The 22,365-nt window shown below is 36.4% G+C and overlaps 1 protein-coding gene across 15 annotated transcripts in view; it reads right to left on the bottom strand.

Annotated features, from left to right (window-relative positions):
• LCOR (ligand dependent nuclear receptor corepressor) overlaps positions 1-22,365 on the bottom strand; it is a 147,223-nt gene that overhangs the window by 34,530 nt on the left and 90,328 nt on the right. For 9 of the 15 annotated variants that reach the window (XM_055559820.1, XM_055559821.1, XM_055559822.1 and 6 more), the window contains one exon: positions 3,203-3,335. The exons of the other annotated variants lie outside the window; for them this stretch is intronic. In XM_055559820.1, coding sequence (XP_055415795.1) covers positions 3,203-3,335 — 133 coding nt within the window. The remainder of the gene's footprint in view (positions 1-3,202; positions 3,336-22,365) is intronic. 15 annotated transcript variants of the gene reach the window in all.

Genomic DNA, 22,365 nt, shown 5'->3' with positions numbered 1-22,365 from the left:
TTTTATACTTGCTTCCTACACTTCCTAGGCTTTAGAAGATGGGTCTCAGAAAACCTGAGTTTCCTTACTCTTTTAAAGATTAACCACAGAAAGTCAGTTACTTTACCCATAGTATTTTGGAGCTATAAGGAACCTTGATTAGTCAGAAAAACTGACTAATTGCTATTAATTTATCACTAAAATCTAAAAACCATTAACACATCATTCAAATCAAACAGGACTCCCAAGAACAAATTTTTTTCCTGAAGGACAATATTCAATATCAGAAGATAGTCATATCCTAAAGTCAGAATATTTAATTCTCTGGAGTTTAATAAGGCTTGTTTTATCAATAATAACATTTCTGTTCTACTATAAAGTATTTTCAATCTTAAGTTTCCTCTCTATAAGAGAGACTATGGGTATGCTAGATGGTTGAAGAATAAACGTATTCAACTAGGTAATTAAGTTCAGAAGTTACTACAATCACTGACAGGGGTTCCTTAAATGGTTTAATGACATTTTAGCCATGTGTTGCTTTGTTCAACCTCTCTACTCTGGGTTTTCTTATTAGGATTTCTTATTAAGTAGAGAGTCATTTAACTTTTTTTCTTTCCATATCATAAAATCCTCTGAATGTATATAATTTTAAGTTTTAATATGTTACTCTTTTTATCCTCTGAAAAGCTGGAAAATAAAAGAGAGCTTCCAAACAGGAAGCAAAATGAATTTATGAGATATTTCTGTGTTTAACTAGATTAATAAATATTAAAGAGACTTGCAAAGAGTCAAAGATTTTAGGATAAAAACCATAAATAGCTACTTTTGATCTTTAAATGTCTGCAGCATATTTTGCCTCTCTGTTGAAGAACTACTATAATCATGAAACAGTTCATGTTTATGATCAAAGATCATTTCCTGCTATGTCTCTTGAAAATTTCTTGAAGCATTTCATTCTTTAATTTACTTAAAACACAACATCTATAAACCTAGCCATCCTCAGGGAAACATGCACAACTGAGTCAAATAAAAACAACATATCAGGTCAAAGTTAAAACTACAGAAAAGCACGTGAATGCTACATCATAGCCACCTGTTATGTTTTTAAAATGCAAATCTAACTTTTAGGAAAGTGTCAAATTTCGAGAGACAAGTGACAAAGCCAGATGAAAAGAAATGATTATGACAGCTGTACTGTCCTTAAATTGGAATTTACTATATAGAGTCCATACCACAAAAACCTACTTTTATTTGCAATTAATGTTTCTACCTAGCTACAGATAACCTGTTCATACTCAATTATTTAAACAATTTGTAATACTCTGGAAACAAATGACTAAATCCAAATATCTTATTTATTAAAAATAAAATATTGTCCTTAGATTACATTGCCTGTTACATCTCTGGAACATTTTTTGATATCAATTTGAAGCCTACTAATGCCCATCTTTAGACACACCCAAGAGGATTAATAAAAAATCTAAAAGTAACAATATTAGTACATAAAGGGGAAACTTCCAACCGCAAAGCAGTTATTTCTTTTTCTAAGCATCATATGCCAGTACACAAACAAATATACAAACAATTCTACAATTTCAGAGGATTCTCATTTCTTAAGACCTATTCCAAGGTAAGAATTCCTCCTCTAAAGGGTATGTACCCCTAAATTTAATTTTTGGGTAAAAACACTTATAAGAACTTTAACCTACATTATTCCTATACAACAAAGAGATGGGACTAGTAGAGAAGCAGGCTAGAAATCTCTTCAAGAATCTGCTTGTGATTAACCTCACTAACTCCCCCTAAGCAGAGTGGATTAAAAGTGGCTGGTTCCTCCATGTAAATTAGGAAGAGGAGTTCCTCTTTTCAGCTATTGACGTTTCCTACAGGTGTTAGACCCATGACCCGGTGCACTTCCTAAAGGAGAGGAACAGCAGAGAAGCTGGAAAGATATTTCATTTAGTTAAATAAACTCACAACTGATCTATCAGTCATTTATACTTTAAATGTGAGTTACTTTAATAAAACACTCAAATGTTCATAAAACTAACGTTTTGAACACAGCTTTGGAATCAGGGTATTTTATGGAAATGAAATGGTGAGCATGGAGGCCTTTGGTTGGGAGCTTGAGGTCAGAGGGTACTAGAGGATATTAATGGAAGTGAGGATGTAGTAAAAGATTTAATTTTATCTGGAGATCTGATGGAAAAAGAAGGGAAAAAAGTGCCTCTGAAAAACAAAACCCTTCTGTACTCCTTAATTTCGTATGTCACTTTACTTCATACTCCCTTTTGAAAATATCAATCACATTAAACAGAAGCTCAGCTAGTCTCCAAGTGTATGTAACCAACCAGTTGGAATCTGCACTTATCAGACTTGTAACCAGTGTATAGACAAACATTACCCTTCAAATTTTGGAAGAGAGAAGGCCACTTTTAAAGGAATGAGAGGTGTAAACCAGAACACATGGAGAAATATTAAATAAAATGGAATAATTGAGTCTGCTGAAGATTAAATAAAAAAAACTTTTGAGAGTATCATAGTAATCACCATTGTGGAACTAGAGAGATGGCATAAATAAGGAAAACAAATTCATCTAGAAAGAATTTCTTTCTTTTAGTACTTAAAATTTTTAGTAAAACAAGGCTGTTGAAGGAGAAAAAAAAGTTTGCAGATCTAATTTTAAGATAAAACTTTTTCCTCCAAATGAAATTTCAATGAGGAATTATTAAAATTCTATACAGTTTTATGGTTATCAGTGACTAAAATAGTGACTTCATTTTTTTTTTTGGCCATATTGTGAGCTTGTGAGATTCTTAGTTCTCTGACTAGGGAATGAACCTGGGCCATGGCAATGGAAGCCTGGAATCCTAACCACTAGACTATCAAGGAACTCCCAACAGTGACTGCTTAGGTAAGAAAATTTGTCTAACAAAATACAGAACTACTAAGACCTTACAATTTTCACACATTCATAATAATTTTAAGAATTATTTAACTACTAAATCTTATCCAGTACCATCACTGCATAGCAAAAAGGAGGGAGAGGGCTGCATCACCCATTCCAATTTACCCTTGACCAAAGGAATATAGAAAATTATAAAGTATACTATCAATAAAGAAAAATGTGTTTAAATTAAACTCTTTTAAAAACTGACATTGAAATTAAGGAGACTAAAATAAGACAAGCAGATACTAAATGTCATTCTTCACTGGAACCAACCTTTTCTACAAAAGACTGCATTGAGGAACTCTTCTGCTTGTCTCTCGAATCGAATGATTTTTGCTTGCTCTTGTTTAAGCAGAGCTTCTTGCCCAGCTCCCGAAGCTGGCTCATCCAGACCGACTAAGTGTCCCTGCAAAAATATTTGATGAAATGTTTGCACAAAAATCCTTCCCCATTCAATATCAAAAGCAGAGATCCAAAATCAAAGACAAATGTTAATAACAGATAAATCAGTTTAATACAATTAAAATATTTTAGAACTTCAAGTCAGGATAGTATTTATCACCACAAAAGTATAAAAGCAAAATGAATATAAAAGATTATTTGGGGTGTTTTTTGATTATGAATTTTGCTTAAATTTATAGGTTAACTCCAATTAAACTATAATTAAAAAAGGGAAAATTTCTTTGAGCATTCAAGTACATCGGTTCTTGTTATATTTTTGCAACAGTTTACAGACAACCCAACTCACACGAAAAGATATCTTAAACACCAAATCTCATTTGAGAATCATGTTCGCCCTACCAGTATAACGTGTTTTCTCCAGACACAAAACATTTTTTAAGGGCCATTAGGACAGAAACTCAAAAATAAAGTACTTGACTTAATAATTCTGTCCCTAAAGTACTATTTTACAAATGGTAGCTTTCAAATCTTTAGTGGGCTGTGAAATTAATGGGTCAAAACTAGCACTAGGAAAAAAAAATTGAATGCATTTGATTATAAGAGTTAAACACTTCGCTATCTTAAGGGTAAACATTTCAACATTATATATATGTGTATATATGCTTGAATATGTTTGTAATATAAAAATGTGGGTCCTGATCAAAGTTTCAAAATGCCATTCTAGATGACTCTCAGAATATGCTCTCAGATGGCAGAAGAACTGGTCTAGGCTGACAGTGCTTTGCACTTACTTCCACCTTTGCAGTTAATAAATAAATAGTAAATTATGATGCCAGAAAACAGAGAGTATAAAGAAAAAGTACGTATTTTGAGTCCAAGTCCTATAATTTACTTCACTGCAATGCATCGACACATGCACTTAGTTGTGTCATGAAAACTTTAAAGTGCCCTAAATACTAAAAGAAAAGGTGACATACCTTGGCACAATGAAAAGGAAGTAAACGTTCAAGGCACATTACAATTCACAAGTGATTTCCTCAAAAATTTTAAACACACCCAATGATATATGCCATCTACTTTCCATGATTTCCCCATGATGACTCAACTGTGTCAACAGTCCAATTCAAAATATGTTTTTTGAAGGACATTATACATTGTAAGCAAATAGTTCACGATGAAGAACTCTCTTGCACACTCAAACTAAAACAATGATTCCTTAACATTTTCCGTAAGACACTGTATGTTTGCCACATTAGTTTAAAATTTCTTAAAATATTTTAAGTGTTACAAATCATTATAAAAACCTTTATTACAGTTCTCTTTGCCAACACTCTCTTCTATGGATGAAGGAAATTATTAAGAAAGTAACTTTTGAAAATGAATCACAATCTAATTTTGATACAAATTTAACATTTAAAATGTATCAAGAACAGGTATTAGAGAGTTTGATAAAATCCTTATTTGCATTATTACACTTCAATGCCATTCATTGTTTATTGATTTTTAAAAATCAGACATTACATGGTGTAACTATTTAAGTGTCCTTAGCCCTATATTTAGTCAGTATAGTTGACTTTGAACAGAATTATCTACACTTTATGTTTAACATAGCATTCAGGCTACTTTCTACCTAAATCAACACAGAGCAACTAATCTAAGCATTCAGTAAGGCAAGAGCTACATGTCCTTTCTTGACTCAAACATTTACAAATTTTATCAATTTGTACTCTGAAATATACAGCTTACTTTTTAGTTGGTTCATAATAATTGTAGTCATGTCTATTCATTTTGTTTTGTAAATAGTTTCATTGTTTGTAATTCACACACCATACAATTCACTCATTTAAAGTAAAATCCAATGTTTTAGTATATCCCTAGAAATGCAGAATCATCACCATAATCTAACTTTAGAACATTTTTGTACCAAAGGAATCCCTATATCCAGTAACAGTCACTCCCCATAAGACTTACTTGTTCTGGAAATTTCACACAATTAAACAATATTTGGGTTTTGGTGACCAACTTCTTTTTCCTAGAATAATGTTTTCAAGGTTCATTCAAGTTGTAGCAGGTATCAATATCTACTTCCTTTTACTGCCAAATAACATTCCACTGTAAGGCTAAACATTTTAACCATTCATCAGCTGATGAACTTTTATGTTGTTTCTACTTTTTGCCTACTGTGATATGAATAATGTTGCTTTTAATATCTGTGTACAAATTTTGTGTGGATATATATTTTAATTTTTCTTGGTAGGAGTGGAATTTCTGGATCACGTGGTAACTACCTTACCATTTTAAGGAAGTGTCAAACCATGTTCTGAAGATGTGCACCACTTGACATTTCTAACAGTAATGAGGGTTTCCACTCCACATACTCATGGATATTTGTAATTTTTTGATTACACCTATCCTAATACATAACAAGTGATAGCTCATGATTTAGACTTGCGTTTATTTTCCTAATGACTACTGGTGTTAAATATCTTTTTGTTTGCTTGAATATTAAAGTGATAGTCACTCACTCGTGTCTGACTCTATGTGAATCCCAGAAGCCTCCCACCAGGCTTCAGTCTACGGAATTCTCCAGGCAAGAATACTGGAGTGCATTGCCACACCCTCTCCGAGGGATGTTCCCCATCCAGGGATTGAACCTGGGTCTCTGGCACTGCAGGTGGACTCTACTATCTGATGCACCAGGGAAGCCCACTGGCCATTCAAGTATCTCCTTCAGATAAATACATACTCATACAGTTTGCTTGGTTTTCAATTGGGCTATTTATCTTTTGGGGTTTCTCTGGTGGCTCAGGGGTAAAGAATCTGCCTGCAATGTAGAAGACACAGGTCTGTGGGTTTGATCCTTGGATCAGGAAGATGCCCTGGAGAAGGAAATGGCAACCCACTCCAGTATTCTTGCCTGGGAAATGCCATGGACAGAGGAGCCTGGAGGGTTACAGTCCATGGGATTGCAAAGAGTTGGACATGACTTAGCAACTAAACCACCACCACAAGTATCTTTTTATTGCTGAGCTGTAAGAATTCTTGATATTCTGGATACAAGTTCATTATCAGATATGTAATTTGCAAATATTTTCTCCCATCTGTGCACTTTCTTGACACTTCACTGATACTATTTTAGCAGTACAAAACTTTTTTAATTTTAATGAATCCCAATTTGTCTTTTTTCTTTTTGGCCATTTGTGCTCTTGCTATTGTATCTAAAAAAACTAGTGGTTAACCCAAGGCTGTGAAGATTTACTCCTATGTTTTCTTCTAAAAGGGCTTCCCTGGGGGCTCAGACAGTAAATAATCTGCCTGCAACGTGGGAGACACGGGTTCATTCCCTGGGTTGGGAAGATCCCTTGGACAAGGGAATGGCTACCCACTCTAGTACTCTTGCCTGGAGAATTCCTTGGACGTTCTCCATAGAATGGAGGGGCCTGGCGGGCTACTCCATGGGGTCGCTTTACCATTTTAGGACTTACTTTTGGGTCTAAAATCCATTTCAACTAAATTTTTCTGTATGGTGTAAGAAGGGGTCCAACTTCCTTTGTGAAAAATCACCAGCAATAAAGTTTACTTCTGCATCTCAATTCTGTACCGTGAATCTCTATATATCTGTCCTTATGCCCATACACACTATGTTTATCATTACAGTTTTGTAGTAAGCTTGGAAACTGGGAAGTGCAAGACCTGTCAATTGGTTCTAAGATTGTTTTGGCTATTCAGAGTGCCTTGGATCTTTATATGAATTTATCATTAACTTGGCAATTCCTGCAAAGAAACCAGCTAGGGTCCTGACAGGGAACATGCAGATCGTTTGGGGCGAAATGCCATCTTCACAATATTGAGACTTCCTATCCATGAACATGGCATGTCTTTTCATTAATCTACATCTTCTTTAATTTCTTTCAACAATATTTTATCATTTACAGTGTATGAGTCTTACACTATTTGTTAAAATTTATTTCTAATATTTTATTTTTAATGCTATTGTAAATGGAATTTTCTTAATTTCATGTTTAGATTGCTCACTGATAATATATAGAAATTCAACTATTTTTTTTTAAAAAATGCTGTATTCTGCAACTCTGCTGATTCTGATTAAATCTAATTGTGTTTTACAGATTCCTTAGGATTTTCTACATATAATATCATGTCATTTGCAAACACACTTTTATTTCCTCTTTAATAATCGGGATAATTTTCGTTTCTTTTTATCACTTAACTTCCAAAGCTAGAACCTGTTGTAAAACACCAGAGAAGCGGTTACCTGATTTTAGGTTCAGTCTTTTACTATTAGGTGTCATGTGAGCTGTGCTTCCCTGGGGGCTCGGTTGTAAAGAGTTTGTCTGCCAATGAAAGAGATGTGGGTTCAATCCCTAGATCAGGAAGATCCCCTTGGAAAGGAAATGGCAACCCACTCCAGTATTCTTGCCTGGGAAATCATGGATAGAGGAGCCTGGCAGGCTACAGTCCATAGGGTTGCAAAAGCATCAGATATGACCTAGTGACTAACCAACAACACAGATATAGTAGCTGTACATTTCTGTAGGTCAGGCTGATCAAGTGCCCTGCTATTCCAGTTTGCAGGGCATTTTTATGATGAATAGGTATTGGATTTGGGAGGCATCTACTTAGATGACCATGTGATTCCTGTCACTTATTTTATTAATACACTGTATTACAAATTAATTGATTTTGTGGTGTTACACCAACCTTGCATTCCTAAGACAAATCTCACTTAATGGTGGTGTATAACAGTTTTTATACATTGTTAGGTTTGGTTTGCTAATATTTGGTTAAGGATTTTTTGTGATTATACTAGTGTGTAGTTTTACACACTAGTGATACTGGTCTGCAGTTTTCTTTTTGTGTGATGTCTTTGCCTGGTTTTGGTTTTCAAATAATACTGGCCTCACAGAATAAAGAAATGTTCCTTCTTTATATCTTAGACAAGTTTGCGAAGAATTGGTATTCTTTAAAAAAAATATCTGGTAGAAATCATCAGTGAACTAGCCATGCTTTTTTTTCCTGAATATTTTAAAATTGCTATTTCAATCTCTACTTGTTCTGGGTCATATTAATTTCCTAGGGCTATTACTAATATGGGCTTCCCTGGTAGCTCAGATGGTAAAAAATCTGCCTGCAATGCGGGAATCCCGTGTTCAATCCTTGGGTTGGGAAGATCCCCTGGAGAAGGGAATGGCAACCCACTCCAGTATTCTTGCCTGAAGACTCCCATGGACAAAGGAGCCTAGAGGGCTAGGAGTTGCCAAGATTCAAACACGACCGAACGACTAACACACATATTATTAATTATACACATTATTAATGTAACTACTATCACAAACTGGGTGGCCTAAAAACAGCAGAAAAGTACTTGTCTCAGAGCTCTGGAGTCTAGAAGTCTAAAATCAAGGTGTCTCCAGGGCCTGCTCCTTCTGAAGGCTCAAGAAAAGAGTCCTTTCTTGCCTCTTTCTAGCTTCTGTTAGTTTCTAGCAATCCTTGGTGTTTCCTGGCTTGTGACAGCATAACTCCAATCTCTTCCTCCATCTTTACATTGCCTTCTTCCCTATGTTATGTGTGTCTGTCTTTCCAACTCTCTTTATAAGGATATCAGTCATTGGATTTATGGCCCAACTGAATCCAGTAAAAGTTCATCTTGACTTCATTACATCTGCAAAGACCTCTTTTCCAAATGTCTTAAGGCTTCGCTGGTTGCTCAGATGGTAAAGGATCCACCTGCAATACAGGAAACCCAGGTTCACTCCCTGGGTCAGGAAGATGCCAGAAGGGAAGGGAAGGGAATAGCTTCCCACTCCAGTATTTCTGCCTGGAGAATTTCATGGATAGAGGAGCCTGGTGGGCTATATAGTCCATGGAGTCACAAAGAGTTGGACATGACTGAGCAACTGACACTCACAGGTACCAGGGATTAGAACTTCAACATTTTCTTTTTGGGGGGAAGGCGGACACAATTCAATCTGCAACATATGTCTGATCAGATTTTCTATTTCTTCTCGTGCCAGTTTTAGTAGTCTGTGTCTTTGTAAGCATGTACCTATTTTATCTAAATTATCTCATCTTTTGGCATACATATCATCAACTGTACTCCTCTTATAATCCTTTTTATTGCTGTAAGGTCAGTGGCGATTTCCCCTGTATCACTTGTGATTTAGTAATTTGAATCTTCTTTTTACTCTGATCGGCATTAAATAAGAGTTTCTCAACTATTGACATTTTCATAGAACCAACTTTTAGTTACGACGACATTCTCTATTTTACTATTTATTTCTGCTCTACTCATGCCCTTATTTCTGCTTACTTATGGTTTAATTTGCTCTTCTTTTTCTAGTCCCAAAGTGGACAGTTAGAATAATGATTTGAAAGCTTTTTCATTTAACGTAGGCATTCGTAGCTATAAATTACCTTCTAAGTACTGACAGCTATATCTCATAAGTTTCGGTATGTTTTGGTTTTGCTTTTATTTATCTCAAACTATTTTCTACTCCTTTGTGATTTCTTCTGTGATCCACTGGTTACTTAGAAGTGCCATAATTTCCACAGATTTGTGAATTCCTTACTTACATTACTCTGTAACTGATTTCCAATTTCATTCCACTGTGACTGGAAAACATACTTTGTATAATTCTTTAAAATTTATTTTTTTTAATGGCCCAGCATATAGTCTCTCCTAGGGAATGTTTCGTGTGCACTTGAGAAGAATGAGTATTTCGCTCTTGTTTGGTGGAGTGTTCTATAGATATCTACTAAATGTAGTTGATTCATAGTGTTGTTCAAGTCCTCCGTGTTTGTTGATCTTCTGCCTACTCTATCCATTACTGAAAGTGGACTACTGATGTGTCCATCTATTACTGTTGAATTGTCTATTTCTCCCTTCAATTCCGTAGCATTTTGCTTCATGCATTCTGGGGGTCTACTGTTAGGAGAGAATATAGTTATAGATTGACCCTTTTCTTGTTTTCTCACAATGTCCGTCTTTATCTCTAATTCCCCAGCAGTGTGTAGCCTCTGATACCACTTCTCAGAGGATGCTGTCTTGAGCGTGCAGTCTCTGTCCACCAGGAATAACTATGGGTTTAGCTTGGCTCCCTTTGGCAGTTTTTTTCTTGAATGTCTCCTTTGTAATCTTCTGGTTGATCTGCCTATAGTGGTTTCCCAACCCAGATAACAGTCTCTACTAATTGTCCTACTATTTTTGCCACACCCTGCAGAATAACTGCACCTCAGTCTGATCCAATAAAAGTGGAGCCTTGTTGCAGGGGCAGGGTGTTGCCAGTCTTGAGGCTTGTTCCAACCCCAGGAGGGCACTTTCTTGCTATTTTTCTGGTTCTCTCTTTAAACTTCTAACTTGTCTGCCATTTCACTTGTTGCTATTAGCACAAGGAACTACCAGCCTCCTTTTAACTGTTCGCCACAAAGATCATAATTTTCAACATCTTGTTGCAAGCTCTGTTTCAAATAAAGTTAGTCTTCTTAGGAGAGCTACAGAGGTCTCTATTCTTAAGGCCCACCTCTCCCTTAGGAATAACCTTTCTGACACTCTGCACAGGAACTGCGGGCTGGGAGAGTGACTCACTTCTCTCAGAGTGACATCTGTGCTCTGTGAGTGGGGGTGCCAGATAACTTGCCGTTCTTGGTTGAGGCCTGGCCCAGCAACTGAGGCCTAGTATTCTTAGCCTGCTATGTCTACAGTAGACTTCCACTCACAATAAAGGCTGAGTGAGGAAAGGGGGCCCTGGGCCCTTTTACTTGATCTGTCTGGATTCAAGTTTCTGCAATAAGAATCCCGAATGTATAAAAAATGCCCACAGTTTTCCCCTCCTGTTCAGAGTACAGCTTCTCTCAAACTGAGCTCAGGGAAGTAAGTAGGAGTGGGTCATAGCTCAAATGTCTTAAGACTCTTGTTTTTACAAAGATTAAACAGAATTTTTTTTTTTTGGAACAAATGATTCTCCATTTGCTTTATGCCCTTAAGATAACTTTTCCAAGTTTATATGTCCTTTAAAAATAATTTTCACAAAATAGTTGTTTTAATTAAAACAATCTTAACCATATTACAACCAAAGATGAAAAATACAGCACAAAATCATGTATTTTTTTCAAGTGCATCTGGCCATGAAGTTAAAAATTTACAGCAATGACGTATAAACAAAATGTAGCTCATCCTCCCTCACTGTAGCTAAGCATACCAAAATTAAATGAACCAATGAGAACAAAAATGTTTCTATGACACAGAGCTGAAAAAGCTAATACAATAGTCAGGAGATAGGAAGTTAATTCATGTGATGTCCCCTCCCTCATACATGAATTCTAAAAGGAAACATTATGTATTGTGTGGCAAAAACAACAAAATGATACGACACACTCTAAACAAAAAAACCACTGTTCTTTGCATTTATTATCATTCCTCACCAAACAAATTCTTGGCCCAGAACTAAATAGGAATAAAACAAGATCAGAACTGGAATTTATATCACTATGAGTTGCTTCCTTCAGAATTCAAGAATTAGTCTATGCAGACTGGTTGGTTCACAGTCAGAGGTAATTCTGTCCTACCAGAATCTACTACGAGCTTCTTAAAAGCATACATGCCTAGAACATACTCCCAGAGCTTTCAATTCTGTAACTCTGGGGTAGGGAGTAGTCATTATGTTTTTTAAAAGCTCTCTCCTTAATAAGGACCTGTAAAAAAGGCATCATCAGTTCATACTTTAAAAACTATTACATATTTATAGTAAGTCTTTGTATTTGGGAAGGCAAATTCCATTTGTCGCTTATATTTTCCTAAATGTCCTGGCTATTCAACCTTTATTCCATCAGACTGCATTTAAAATCACTCAGTCAATTCTGTTCCCACTACCACTAGTTCTCCAAAGACATGTTTTGATCTGATTAGCACTATATTTAGAAAGTAATTCAGGAAGAAGCAACATCCTTAAAGATGTCCAGTCGTTTTTTTTAGGAACTGCTTTACATTTATCTCAAAATTTAATGGATCTCAAAAGTCTACTGGACTACAGGAGATCAAACCAGTCAATCCTAAAGGAAATCAGTCCTGACTATTCACTACAAGGACTGATGCTGAAGCTGAAGCTCCAATCCTTTGGTCACCTGATGCAAAGAACTGACTCCTTGGAAAAGACCCTGATGCTGGGAAGATTGAAAGCAGGAAAAGAAGTGGACGACAGAGGAAGAGATGGTTGGATGGCATCACCAACTTGATGGACATGAGTTTGAGCAAGCTCTGGGAGACAGTGAAGGAAAGGGAGGCCTGGTATACTGCAGTCCATGAGGTCGCAAAGAGCAGACACGACTGAGCAACTGAACTGAACTGAAAATCCTGTTGTTAACTCACGTAGTTCCCACATATTTATTATTTTACATTTTAGTATTATGAAATGTTTATTTTCTAAGTGCTAGTGTTGGGAAAATGAACAATGTGTGTGTATGTGCGTGTAAAACTTAATTCTGTATACAGCTTTCAGGGAAAACTATGTCATCATTTTCAGTTGCTATGTTCTCTGGTAGCCTCACCAGTTTATGTCACTTTTCCAGCGTCCTTTTAAGGAAACCCCTCGTAAGGGGCTGTGCGAGTGGCAGGGAGAGGCAGAGGGAGAGGGGGCTGCGGCGAGCTGTCAGCACGCTGTGGTCGTATGACTCATCACCAAAAGCAGGAAAACGATACACTGACCGGGCTGCGATCTTCTTCAACAGAAAAGCCCTCAAATTCTGTATTAAGCTTCTGGTTATCTAAAAATATGTAATCCATATCATTTATTTTTATTTTATTACATTTGGGGGAATGACAAAGAAATAAACATCTAAAAGATGTTTCCAAATAGGTTTACTCTATAACATTTCTCTACAACTAAAAAATACTATCTTTCTGTACTACTAGAAACACTAAATAAAATTCTTCATGCTAAACTGACACTACAAAACACTGCTAAGGGAAATAAGACATGATGTGCATAAAAATGAGATAAACCATAATCATAAATCGAAAGGTTTAATACTGCTAATTCTCTCCACACTGATCCACAGATTTGGCACAACCCTAATAAAATCTTAATAGGTCTTTTTTAAGAATTGATAAGTTAAAAACATATAGGATCTAGAGCAAGTTTGAAAATGAAAATAAATGGGATTCATACTACTTGATTTCAAGCTATAAAGATAGAGCAATGAAGACACTGTAGTATTGATGTAAGGATAGACACATACAGTTTAATGGCACAGGACAAAGTTCAGAAACACGTCTACAGGGTACACGATCAACTGACCTAAAGATGCCAAGATAATTCCATAGGCAGAGGGGGAGGAAGTCTTTTTAACAAATGATGCTGGAACTGGATTACCTTACAGAATACAATAAACCTCAATACTTACCTCATACAACATATACAAAAATTAACCAGATATGAATAATAAATCAAAATGTAAGAGTTAACATCACTAAACTTTCAGAAGAAAATATGAAATTTCCTTGTGCTTGACACTGGATTAGGCAAACATTTCTTGAAAAGGACATAAAATCCTGAGTTTTAAGAGAAAAAACTGATGAGAGGTTTTACACAGGATATATAAAGAACTATTACAGCTTACCAAGTATTTTTAAAAAGCAAGAAATTTATACTGTGTTTCACAGAGATATGTACAAAGAAAGACGCTCAAAGCACTAGTCACCAGGGAAATGAAAATGAAAATCACAATGAGGTACCACTACAGACCTACCAGAATAGGTAAAGTTTAAAAGACCAATTATATAAAAATGTTGGCAAAATGTGCAACGGTGGAATTCCCATACACTGCTGATAGAAACACAGTCACTTTGGTGAAATACATGACAGTATAAGGTTAAATGTGCGATTACAATATTACCCAGCAATGCCAATTCTAGGTATAGAATCCCTGAGAAATGAAAATACATGCCCAAAGACTTAACATGTGAATAAGCCTAATAGTCAACATCTGAAAACAATTCAAATTCTACTTAAAAAGAAAAAATGGATAAATAGTAGCATATTCACGCCCAGAGACTGACTTAGCAATAAAAAGAAATGAAACGTCATATACAAAATCAGGAATAAATATTTAAAAGTTATGCTAAGTGAAAGAAGTAAAAAATAAAAGACTGTATACCTATAATTCCTAAAACATAAAATTCTAGAAAAGATAAAATTATAAAGATTGCTGGGGTCTGTGGGTCCAATAAAGTGATTGATTACAAAAGGGCAGGAGGAAACATTTTAAGGTGAAGAAACTGTCTCGTACCTTGACTGTGATGGTAGTTACCAATTGTATACACATATCGAAATCCATTATATGTACTCTAAAATGAATTTTTATTTCATTATGTATAAATATTACCTCAATAAAAATCATTCAAAATAGATTCAGGTATTAAAAATGCTAGATACTGAATGTATCACTGAATTGTGACTTCTGAACTACCACATGAAATCAAACAAATGACCTTTACTTACATTTTCAGAGTCATAGAAAAATGTGACACATTTCCAAAAACTCACGCACGCATCTTTCTCTTCAAGCAAGCATACTTGGAGGTTAAAAAAAACAGTATCTTTTACTTGCCATCCACTTCTTTGCATAGCATTCTGACTGGGTATGTCAACAGCCACGAAATGGTGGCATTTTGATACTTTTTTCTATATCCTTAGATATAAATGAAGATAAGGCTGATTATTGCACAACATTTGGTCTTTGCCAATAAAGCTATATTACTTGGACTAAAAAGTAGGTATATGCATTAACAATTCCTCACCAAAGAAACCAGATTCCCCCTACAAAAACAGAAACCTGTTTTGGAACACAGAAAAGACCAAATATCCTGTAATAGAAAGTAGATAAAAAAGATCAAAAAATGACGGGGACATGTCAAAAAGACATGGGAGGTTAGCTTGAAGAGGCCCTGACTAACCAGATCTAGGACACTACATGATAACCTACTGAATAGAGAGAGAATCTTGACTCCACACTGGCAGAGGGAAGAGAAAACTCTTCCTCAGTGCTGTCGTTCAGTCGCCAAGCAGTGTCCAACTCTTTGCAACCCTTGAACTGCAGCACACCAGGCTTCCCTGTCCAGCACGGTCTCCTGGAGTTTACTCAAATTCGTCCATTGAGTTGGTGATGCCATCCAACCATTTTATCCTCTGTTGCCACCTTTTCCTTCTGTCCTCAATCTTTCCCAGTGTCAGTGTTTTTACCAATGAGTCAGCTCTTTGCATCAAGTGGTCAAAGTATTGGAGCTTCTGCTTCAGCATCAATCCTTCCAATGAATATTCAAGGTTGATTTCCTTTAGGATTGACTGGTTTGATCTTGCAGTCCAAGGGACTCTCAAGACTCTTCTCCAGCACCACAGTTTGAAAGCATCAATTTTTTGGTGCTCACACTGGTACAGTACTAGAAAAACCATAGCTTTGACTATACAGACTTTTGTTGGCAAAGTGACATTTCTGCTTTTTTAATACGCGGTCTAGGTTTGTCATAGCTTCTCCTCTAAAGAGTAAGCATCTTAATTTCGTGGCTGCAGTCACCGTCTGCAGTGATTTTGGAGCCCAATAAAATAAAATTTGTTACTGTTTCCACTTTTTCCATCTATTTGCCATGAGGTGATGGGACTGGATGCCATGATCTTAGTTTTTTGAATGTTGAGTTTTAAGCCAGCTTTTAAAGCCAATTAAACAATTTATTAATAGAAGAAATAATGGAGTCAGAAAGATCACTATTTTCAAATCACTGGAAAAATAACTTAATCCAGCAAAAAACTACCATCAATACTAAAACTGAAATGATGAAAGTTTGGTGAGGAAAAACCATTGCAGTCACTCAAAGTATCTATGTACAAATTACTTATTAATTATAAGGGGGAAAACAGTTAACATTTCAGTGGAGAAACCCAATGGGCATAAACCTTGTCAAAGTTAAAATCACTTACTAAACTGACACTGTGTGTATTTCATGATGTGATGGACTGATAAGGATATCACTGGATATTCCTGATACAACATCATGACCTGAATTTAATAATGAAGGAACTATCGAAAACCTAAATTAAGAGACATTCTACAAAATGAATGACCTACACTCTTCAAAAACGTAAATGTCATTAAAAATACAGAAATAAAAGGCTGAGGAACAATTCTAGATCAAAGGAGACTAAAGAGTAATGAATCTCAAATTCAATGAATAATCTTAAATTGGATTTTGGGTTAAAGGAGTGGGTAAAAAACTATTAAGTCACTGGGACAACTGGGAAAAATTAAATGAGATTCATAGATTAGACAATATATCTAAGCTAACTTTCCTGACTTTTGGTAACTGTACTGTGTAGTTAAGTAAGTGGATATCCTTAGTCTTAGGAAACAGAAAAATAAACATGAAAATACTTAGGAGGAAAGGGGTATGAGGGATATGATGTCTACAACTTACTTTCATATGGTTCAGGAAGATGCGGGTGTGTGTGATATGCAATATTTGTGAAACAGAAAGATGAACAATGAATTAACAAGGCAAATATGGCAAAGTAAGTGGCAATCTAGGTAAAGGGCACACGAAAATTTTCGTGCCATTCTTTTAACTTTTTTATAAATGTGCAATTATTGAAAGTTAAAAGTTTAAAAAAGTCGGGTGGACAAATGTTGAACTCTACTTTCCTTCCACAAGCCAAGTCTTCCTTGTTTCTCTACTCTCTTCTCTATAATCCTAGCTCTCTTGCCATTAAATTATATTTGCTTGTGTTGTTGCTCTGATACACAGAGGAAGAAAAACACAGAGAGCAGTAAACAGGATACGGAAATTAATAAATTTCAGCATTCTCTTAATTCCAACAACCTGATGGAAGATACTCAAAATGTAATAAAATGTTTTGTCAAGGGCCAGAGAGTAAATATTTAAGGCTTTGCAAGTCTCATACAGTCTCTGTAACACCTCATTCTTCCCCCTCCAAAACTACTTCTTTAAGCTTGTAGGCATTACAAAAACAGACTGTGGGCTGGATTTTCTGATCCCTGACAGAATATTAAAGTTCTCTAAGAACTATATAAAAGTAGCTCTACTGATCCCTGAAACAGCAAGGACTGAATAAATGAAGCAACAAAATTGTATGAGCATGGTAGTTAGTTGTCAGGGCAATAAATAGTTAATAAAGTTAAACTTTAAACAAAAAATAAAGATTTAACATTTCTTCAAGTTTCTTTTCTAACTCTAAAGTTTGTCACCTTTGAGTTTGCCTGGGGGGAATAAGAATGGGGGAGATCACTTACATAGCTGCTTATTTTCAAGACATAACATCTTAGGAAAAGTAATGAAAGAAAAAATAACAAGTTTCACTTGGGAAAGGTTAAGAAGGCCTAGACTTAAGAAGTGTGATACAAAACTGATGGGTAACATTTTAGAGCTGTTCCTGTCAAAATTCAAGACCATTCCCACGCTGTAATGGGGTTCTCCAAATTTCAGTTCAGTTCAGTTCAGTCGCTCAGTCGTGTCCGACTCTTTGCGACCCCATGAATCGCAGCACGCCAGGCCTCCCTGTCCATCACCAACTCCGGAGTTCACTCAAACTCACATCCATCGAGTTGGTGATGCCATCCAGCCATCTCATCCTCTGTTGTCCCCTTTTCCTCCTGCCCCCAATCCCCCCAGGATCAGAGTCTTTTCTAATGAGTCAACTTTTCGCATGAGGTGGCCAAAGTATTGAAGTTTCAGCTTTAGCATCAGTCCTTCCAAAGAACACCCAAGACTGATCTCCTTCAGAATGGACTGGTTGGATCTCCTTGCAGTCCAAGGGACTCTCAAGAGTCTTTTCCAACACCACAGCTCAAAGGCATCAATACTTCAGCGCTCAGCTTTCTTCACAGTCCAACTCTCACATCCATACATGACCACAGGAAAAACCATAGCCTTGACTAGATGGACCTTTGTTGGCAAAGTAATGTCTCTGCTTTTCAATATGCTATCTAGGTTGGTCATAACTTATCTTCCAACGAGTAAGCATCTTTTAATTTCATGGCTGCAGTCACCATCTGCAGTGATTCTGGAGCCCAAAAAAATAAAATTCTGACACTATTTCCACTGCTTCCCCATCTATTTGCCATGAAGTGATGGGGCCAGTTGCCATGATCTTCGTTTACTGAATGTTGAGTTTTAAGCCAACTTTTTCAGTCTCCTCTTTCACTTTCATCAAGAGGCTTTTTAGTTCCTCTTCACTTTCTCCAAATTTAAATAGTGTTAAAAAAAAAAAATTTAAATAGTGTTAAAAAAAATCCATACCACACAGTAAATCTATGAATTAAAAGCATATGTATGCATGCAGGTTTTGTAATAATTATTTTTAAAAGACCTATGCAAGTAGAACATGGAGCTACAGCTACAGCCATGTCCACTACCAATGGCTTACTGACATTTCAAGCAATAAGCTAATAAGAGCTGACAAGATGCAACCCATTGATTTAAATGCCACTCTCCTATGCTTATTATTTTAAATGCCATCAAGTCTTAGGGAAAATGACTCCACCATTTTACATGCCTATATTTTTTAAGGTCAGTTATCTAAAAAGAAAGCTTATTTTGTGTAAATTACTGCTTTTTACATTAACTAAATATGAATTGTTGGGCTTAATACAATGTTTACTGTATGTCAATGTTATCTTCGGGCTTCTCTGGTGGCTCAGCTGCTAAAGAATCCACCGACAATGTGGGAGACCTGGGTTGGGAAGATCCCCTGGAGAAGGGAATGGCTACCCACTCCAGTATTCTGGCCAGGAGAATTTCATGGACTGTATAGTCCATGGAGCCACAAAGAGTTGGACACATCTGAGTGACTTTCACTTTCAACATTATTTTCAATTTTGTTAAGCAGACCAATAGGTTAAAGAATAGGAAAATGACGAAGTTTGAAGCCTGCCTACATATCAAAGAGTTAAATACAGTATTAAAAATGTCCAATAAACGTACCACAAATGATTCTTATCAGTATATCTGTTATTACTGTACATGGAAATTAAGCCTAAAGTGCAAGTAGAAGCAAATGACTATATTCAGTTCAGTTCAGTCGCTCAGTCATGTCCGACTCTCTGCGACCCCATGAATCGCAGCACGCCAGGCCTCCCTGTCCATCACCAACTCCTGGAGTTCACTCAAACTCATGTCCATCAAGTCGGTGATGCCATGCAGCAATCTCATCCTCTGTCATCTCCTTCTCCTCCTGCCCCCAATCCCTCCCAGCATCAGAGTCTTTTCCAACGAGTCAACTCTTCCCATGAGGTGGCCAAAGTATTGGAGTTTCAGCTTTAGCATCATTCCTTCCAAAGAACACCCAGGACTGATCTCCTTTAGCATGGACTGATTGGATCTCCTTGCAGTCCAAGGGACTCTCAAGAGTCTTCTCCAAAACCACAGTTCAAAAGCATCAATTCTTTGGCGCTCAGCCTTCTTCACAGTCCAACTCTCACATCCATACATGACTACTGGAAAAACCATAGCCTTGACTAGACAGACCTTTGTTGGCAAAGTAATGTCTCTGCTTTTGAATATGCCATCTAGGTTGGTCATAACTTTCCTTCCAAGGAGTAAGCGTCTTTTACTACTATTTTATTTAATTCACCAGTATCTATAATCAGAACTTGCTGTTAGTTTTTCTTCCGTTAGACATGTATAGTTTTTAAAACTTTTCTTTTGCTAACTACTACCTTTTAAACATCACATGAGAATGAAGCAGGGAACTTTACTCTCAATGACAGAGCTTTGGTTCTGGGCAAGCAGGTTGTCAGTATTCCCTGGTGTCTCAGTGGTAAAGAATCTGCCTGCAATGCAGGAGACCAGGGTTTGATCCCTGGGTTGGGACGATCCCCTGGAGGAGGAAATGGCAACCCACTCCAGTATTCTTGCCTGGAAAATCCCATGGACAGAGAAGCCTGGCCGGGTACAACCCATAGGGTCACACAGAGTCAGACATGACTGAAGCGACTAAGCAACAGCAACAAAGCAGGTTGGAGGATTTAAATCTCCTTTAATTTCATTAGCCACCAATATTCCATATGCAAGGAGGGATCCATTTTTTACTTCTCTGGTATACTCTGGTTTACCAAGAATCAGACTTTTATCAAATCTGCCAAATAACTAGTGTATCTGCTTAATTCTAACCACATAATATTGGACAGAACTGATCTCCAGTTAATGATTTCTCTGAATCTGTATGTTTGTCTTAGGGGAAAAAAGCCCACAGACTGGGAGTATACATTAAAAAACACACACACACACACATGCATACACACAAATCACGCTCCTGCCGGCCAGAAAAAAAACTCTTTGATACTGAATCTTGGATGAGCACTTATTCACCGTGTCAAGTGGTTTTCCTTAATCTTTTAAAATAATATATATAAAAGCCTCTGGAAATACAATAAGGTTAGGTCTTGCAATTTACATTTGTACACTTAACTTCATAAGTAATTAATCATGTACTAATGTCTGGTATTCATTCAACTTATCCTGTATTTATTTAAGTCTCCTAAGTAAATAACTCTTAAACTTCTCAGATTTGTTTCTTCTTTCTCAGTCCTAACAGACAAGCACTATATTTATACATTTTTCTTCCACAGTTCCATTTACATAATAGGTACTGTGAATACTTATTGAGTTGTGGTTCTCTAGGACAAGATGACAGACGTTTTTATCAGCAGTGTTGAATATGCCCAAACTGATACATTCAGCATAAATACATGCTGCAGAATACAATGAGAAAATAATAACTTAGATTTAGCATCTGCTCTTACTATAAATTTCAATGTGCTAAAACTGAAATAAAAATTAAAATGTAAGAAGGATATCTCTAAAACTTCTAATTAGTGCATACTCACAAAAGAGGAAATGACGAAATGTTCAAAGTAAACACAACATGACAGGCTAATAATAGGCATGAAAAGTATCTAGTTACAGGATTCCTGAGAACAGATGGGCACCGAAAGAAAGAGAATCTTGAAAGTGAAAAGTCAAAGTGAAGTCGCTCAGTCTAGTCCGCCTCTTTGTGACCCCATGGACTGTAGCCCGCCAGGTTCCTCCATCCATAGGATTTTCCAGGCAAGAATACTGGAGTGGGTGCCATTTCCTTCTCCAGGGGATCTTCTTGACTTACTCCAATCTTATTGCTGGTTACTTACAAAAATAAATTCTCTGCCTCTCCTGTGTCTGTCTATCCAGACCTATATATTCTTCAAAAATGTACCACAAGTCCTAACTTCTTAGAACATTCTCCTAACATGATTGTCAAATACTGAACTCACTAATAATAGCCTTATAATAAACTTAAGGAGCATAAACAATTCATATTTGTATACGAAATCCCATCTCACATTATCCTTAGTTATTAAAACATCCATAACTCTTTACAATAGCTATCTCCATCTCAGCCAAGTACAAGAATATCCATTATCATACACTGATTCATCGCTTAAAATTAGTCCATTTTTAAGGATATGAAATACTGAAAGTAATTTTTAATTCTTTCCCTCTCTCCAGTACTCCTTCACTACTATTGGATCAGCTCTTCATGCTATCAACACAATCCTACAATTAATAACAGCATCACAAGATAGCTTCTGATATAGAAATACAGGTGTATGTGTACATATATTCAAGTATTAACACACATATTTTCTAGCTCAGACAACTAAGGAGGTCTAGAAGCAATGATGTTTTAGTACAATGAGTATACCTAGTGTTTTGCTATCTTACACAATTTTCCAAATTAAAAAAAAACAAGGAAGAATGGATCAGTTCAGTTGCTCAGTCGTGTCCGACTCTTTGCGACCCCATGGACCGCATCACGCCAGGCCTCCCTGTCCATTACCAACTCCTGGAGTCTACCCAAACTCATGTCCATCAAGTCGGTGATGCCATCCAACCATCTCATCCTCTGTCGTCCCCTTCTCCTCCTGCCCCTAATCTTTCCCAGCATCAGGATACATGTATATTTATGGCTGAGTCT

The sequence above is a fragment of the Bubalus kerabau genome, chromosome 22 (assembly GCF_029407905.1).
Source record: "Bubalus kerabau isolate K-KA32 ecotype Philippines breed swamp buffalo chromosome 22, PCC_UOA_SB_1v2, whole genome shotgun sequence".
In the NCBI taxonomy this organism is placed as follows: domain Eukaryota; kingdom Metazoa; phylum Chordata; class Mammalia; order Artiodactyla; family Bovidae; genus Bubalus; species Bubalus kerabau.
This window is presented reverse-complemented; position numbering and strand designations above follow the sequence as displayed.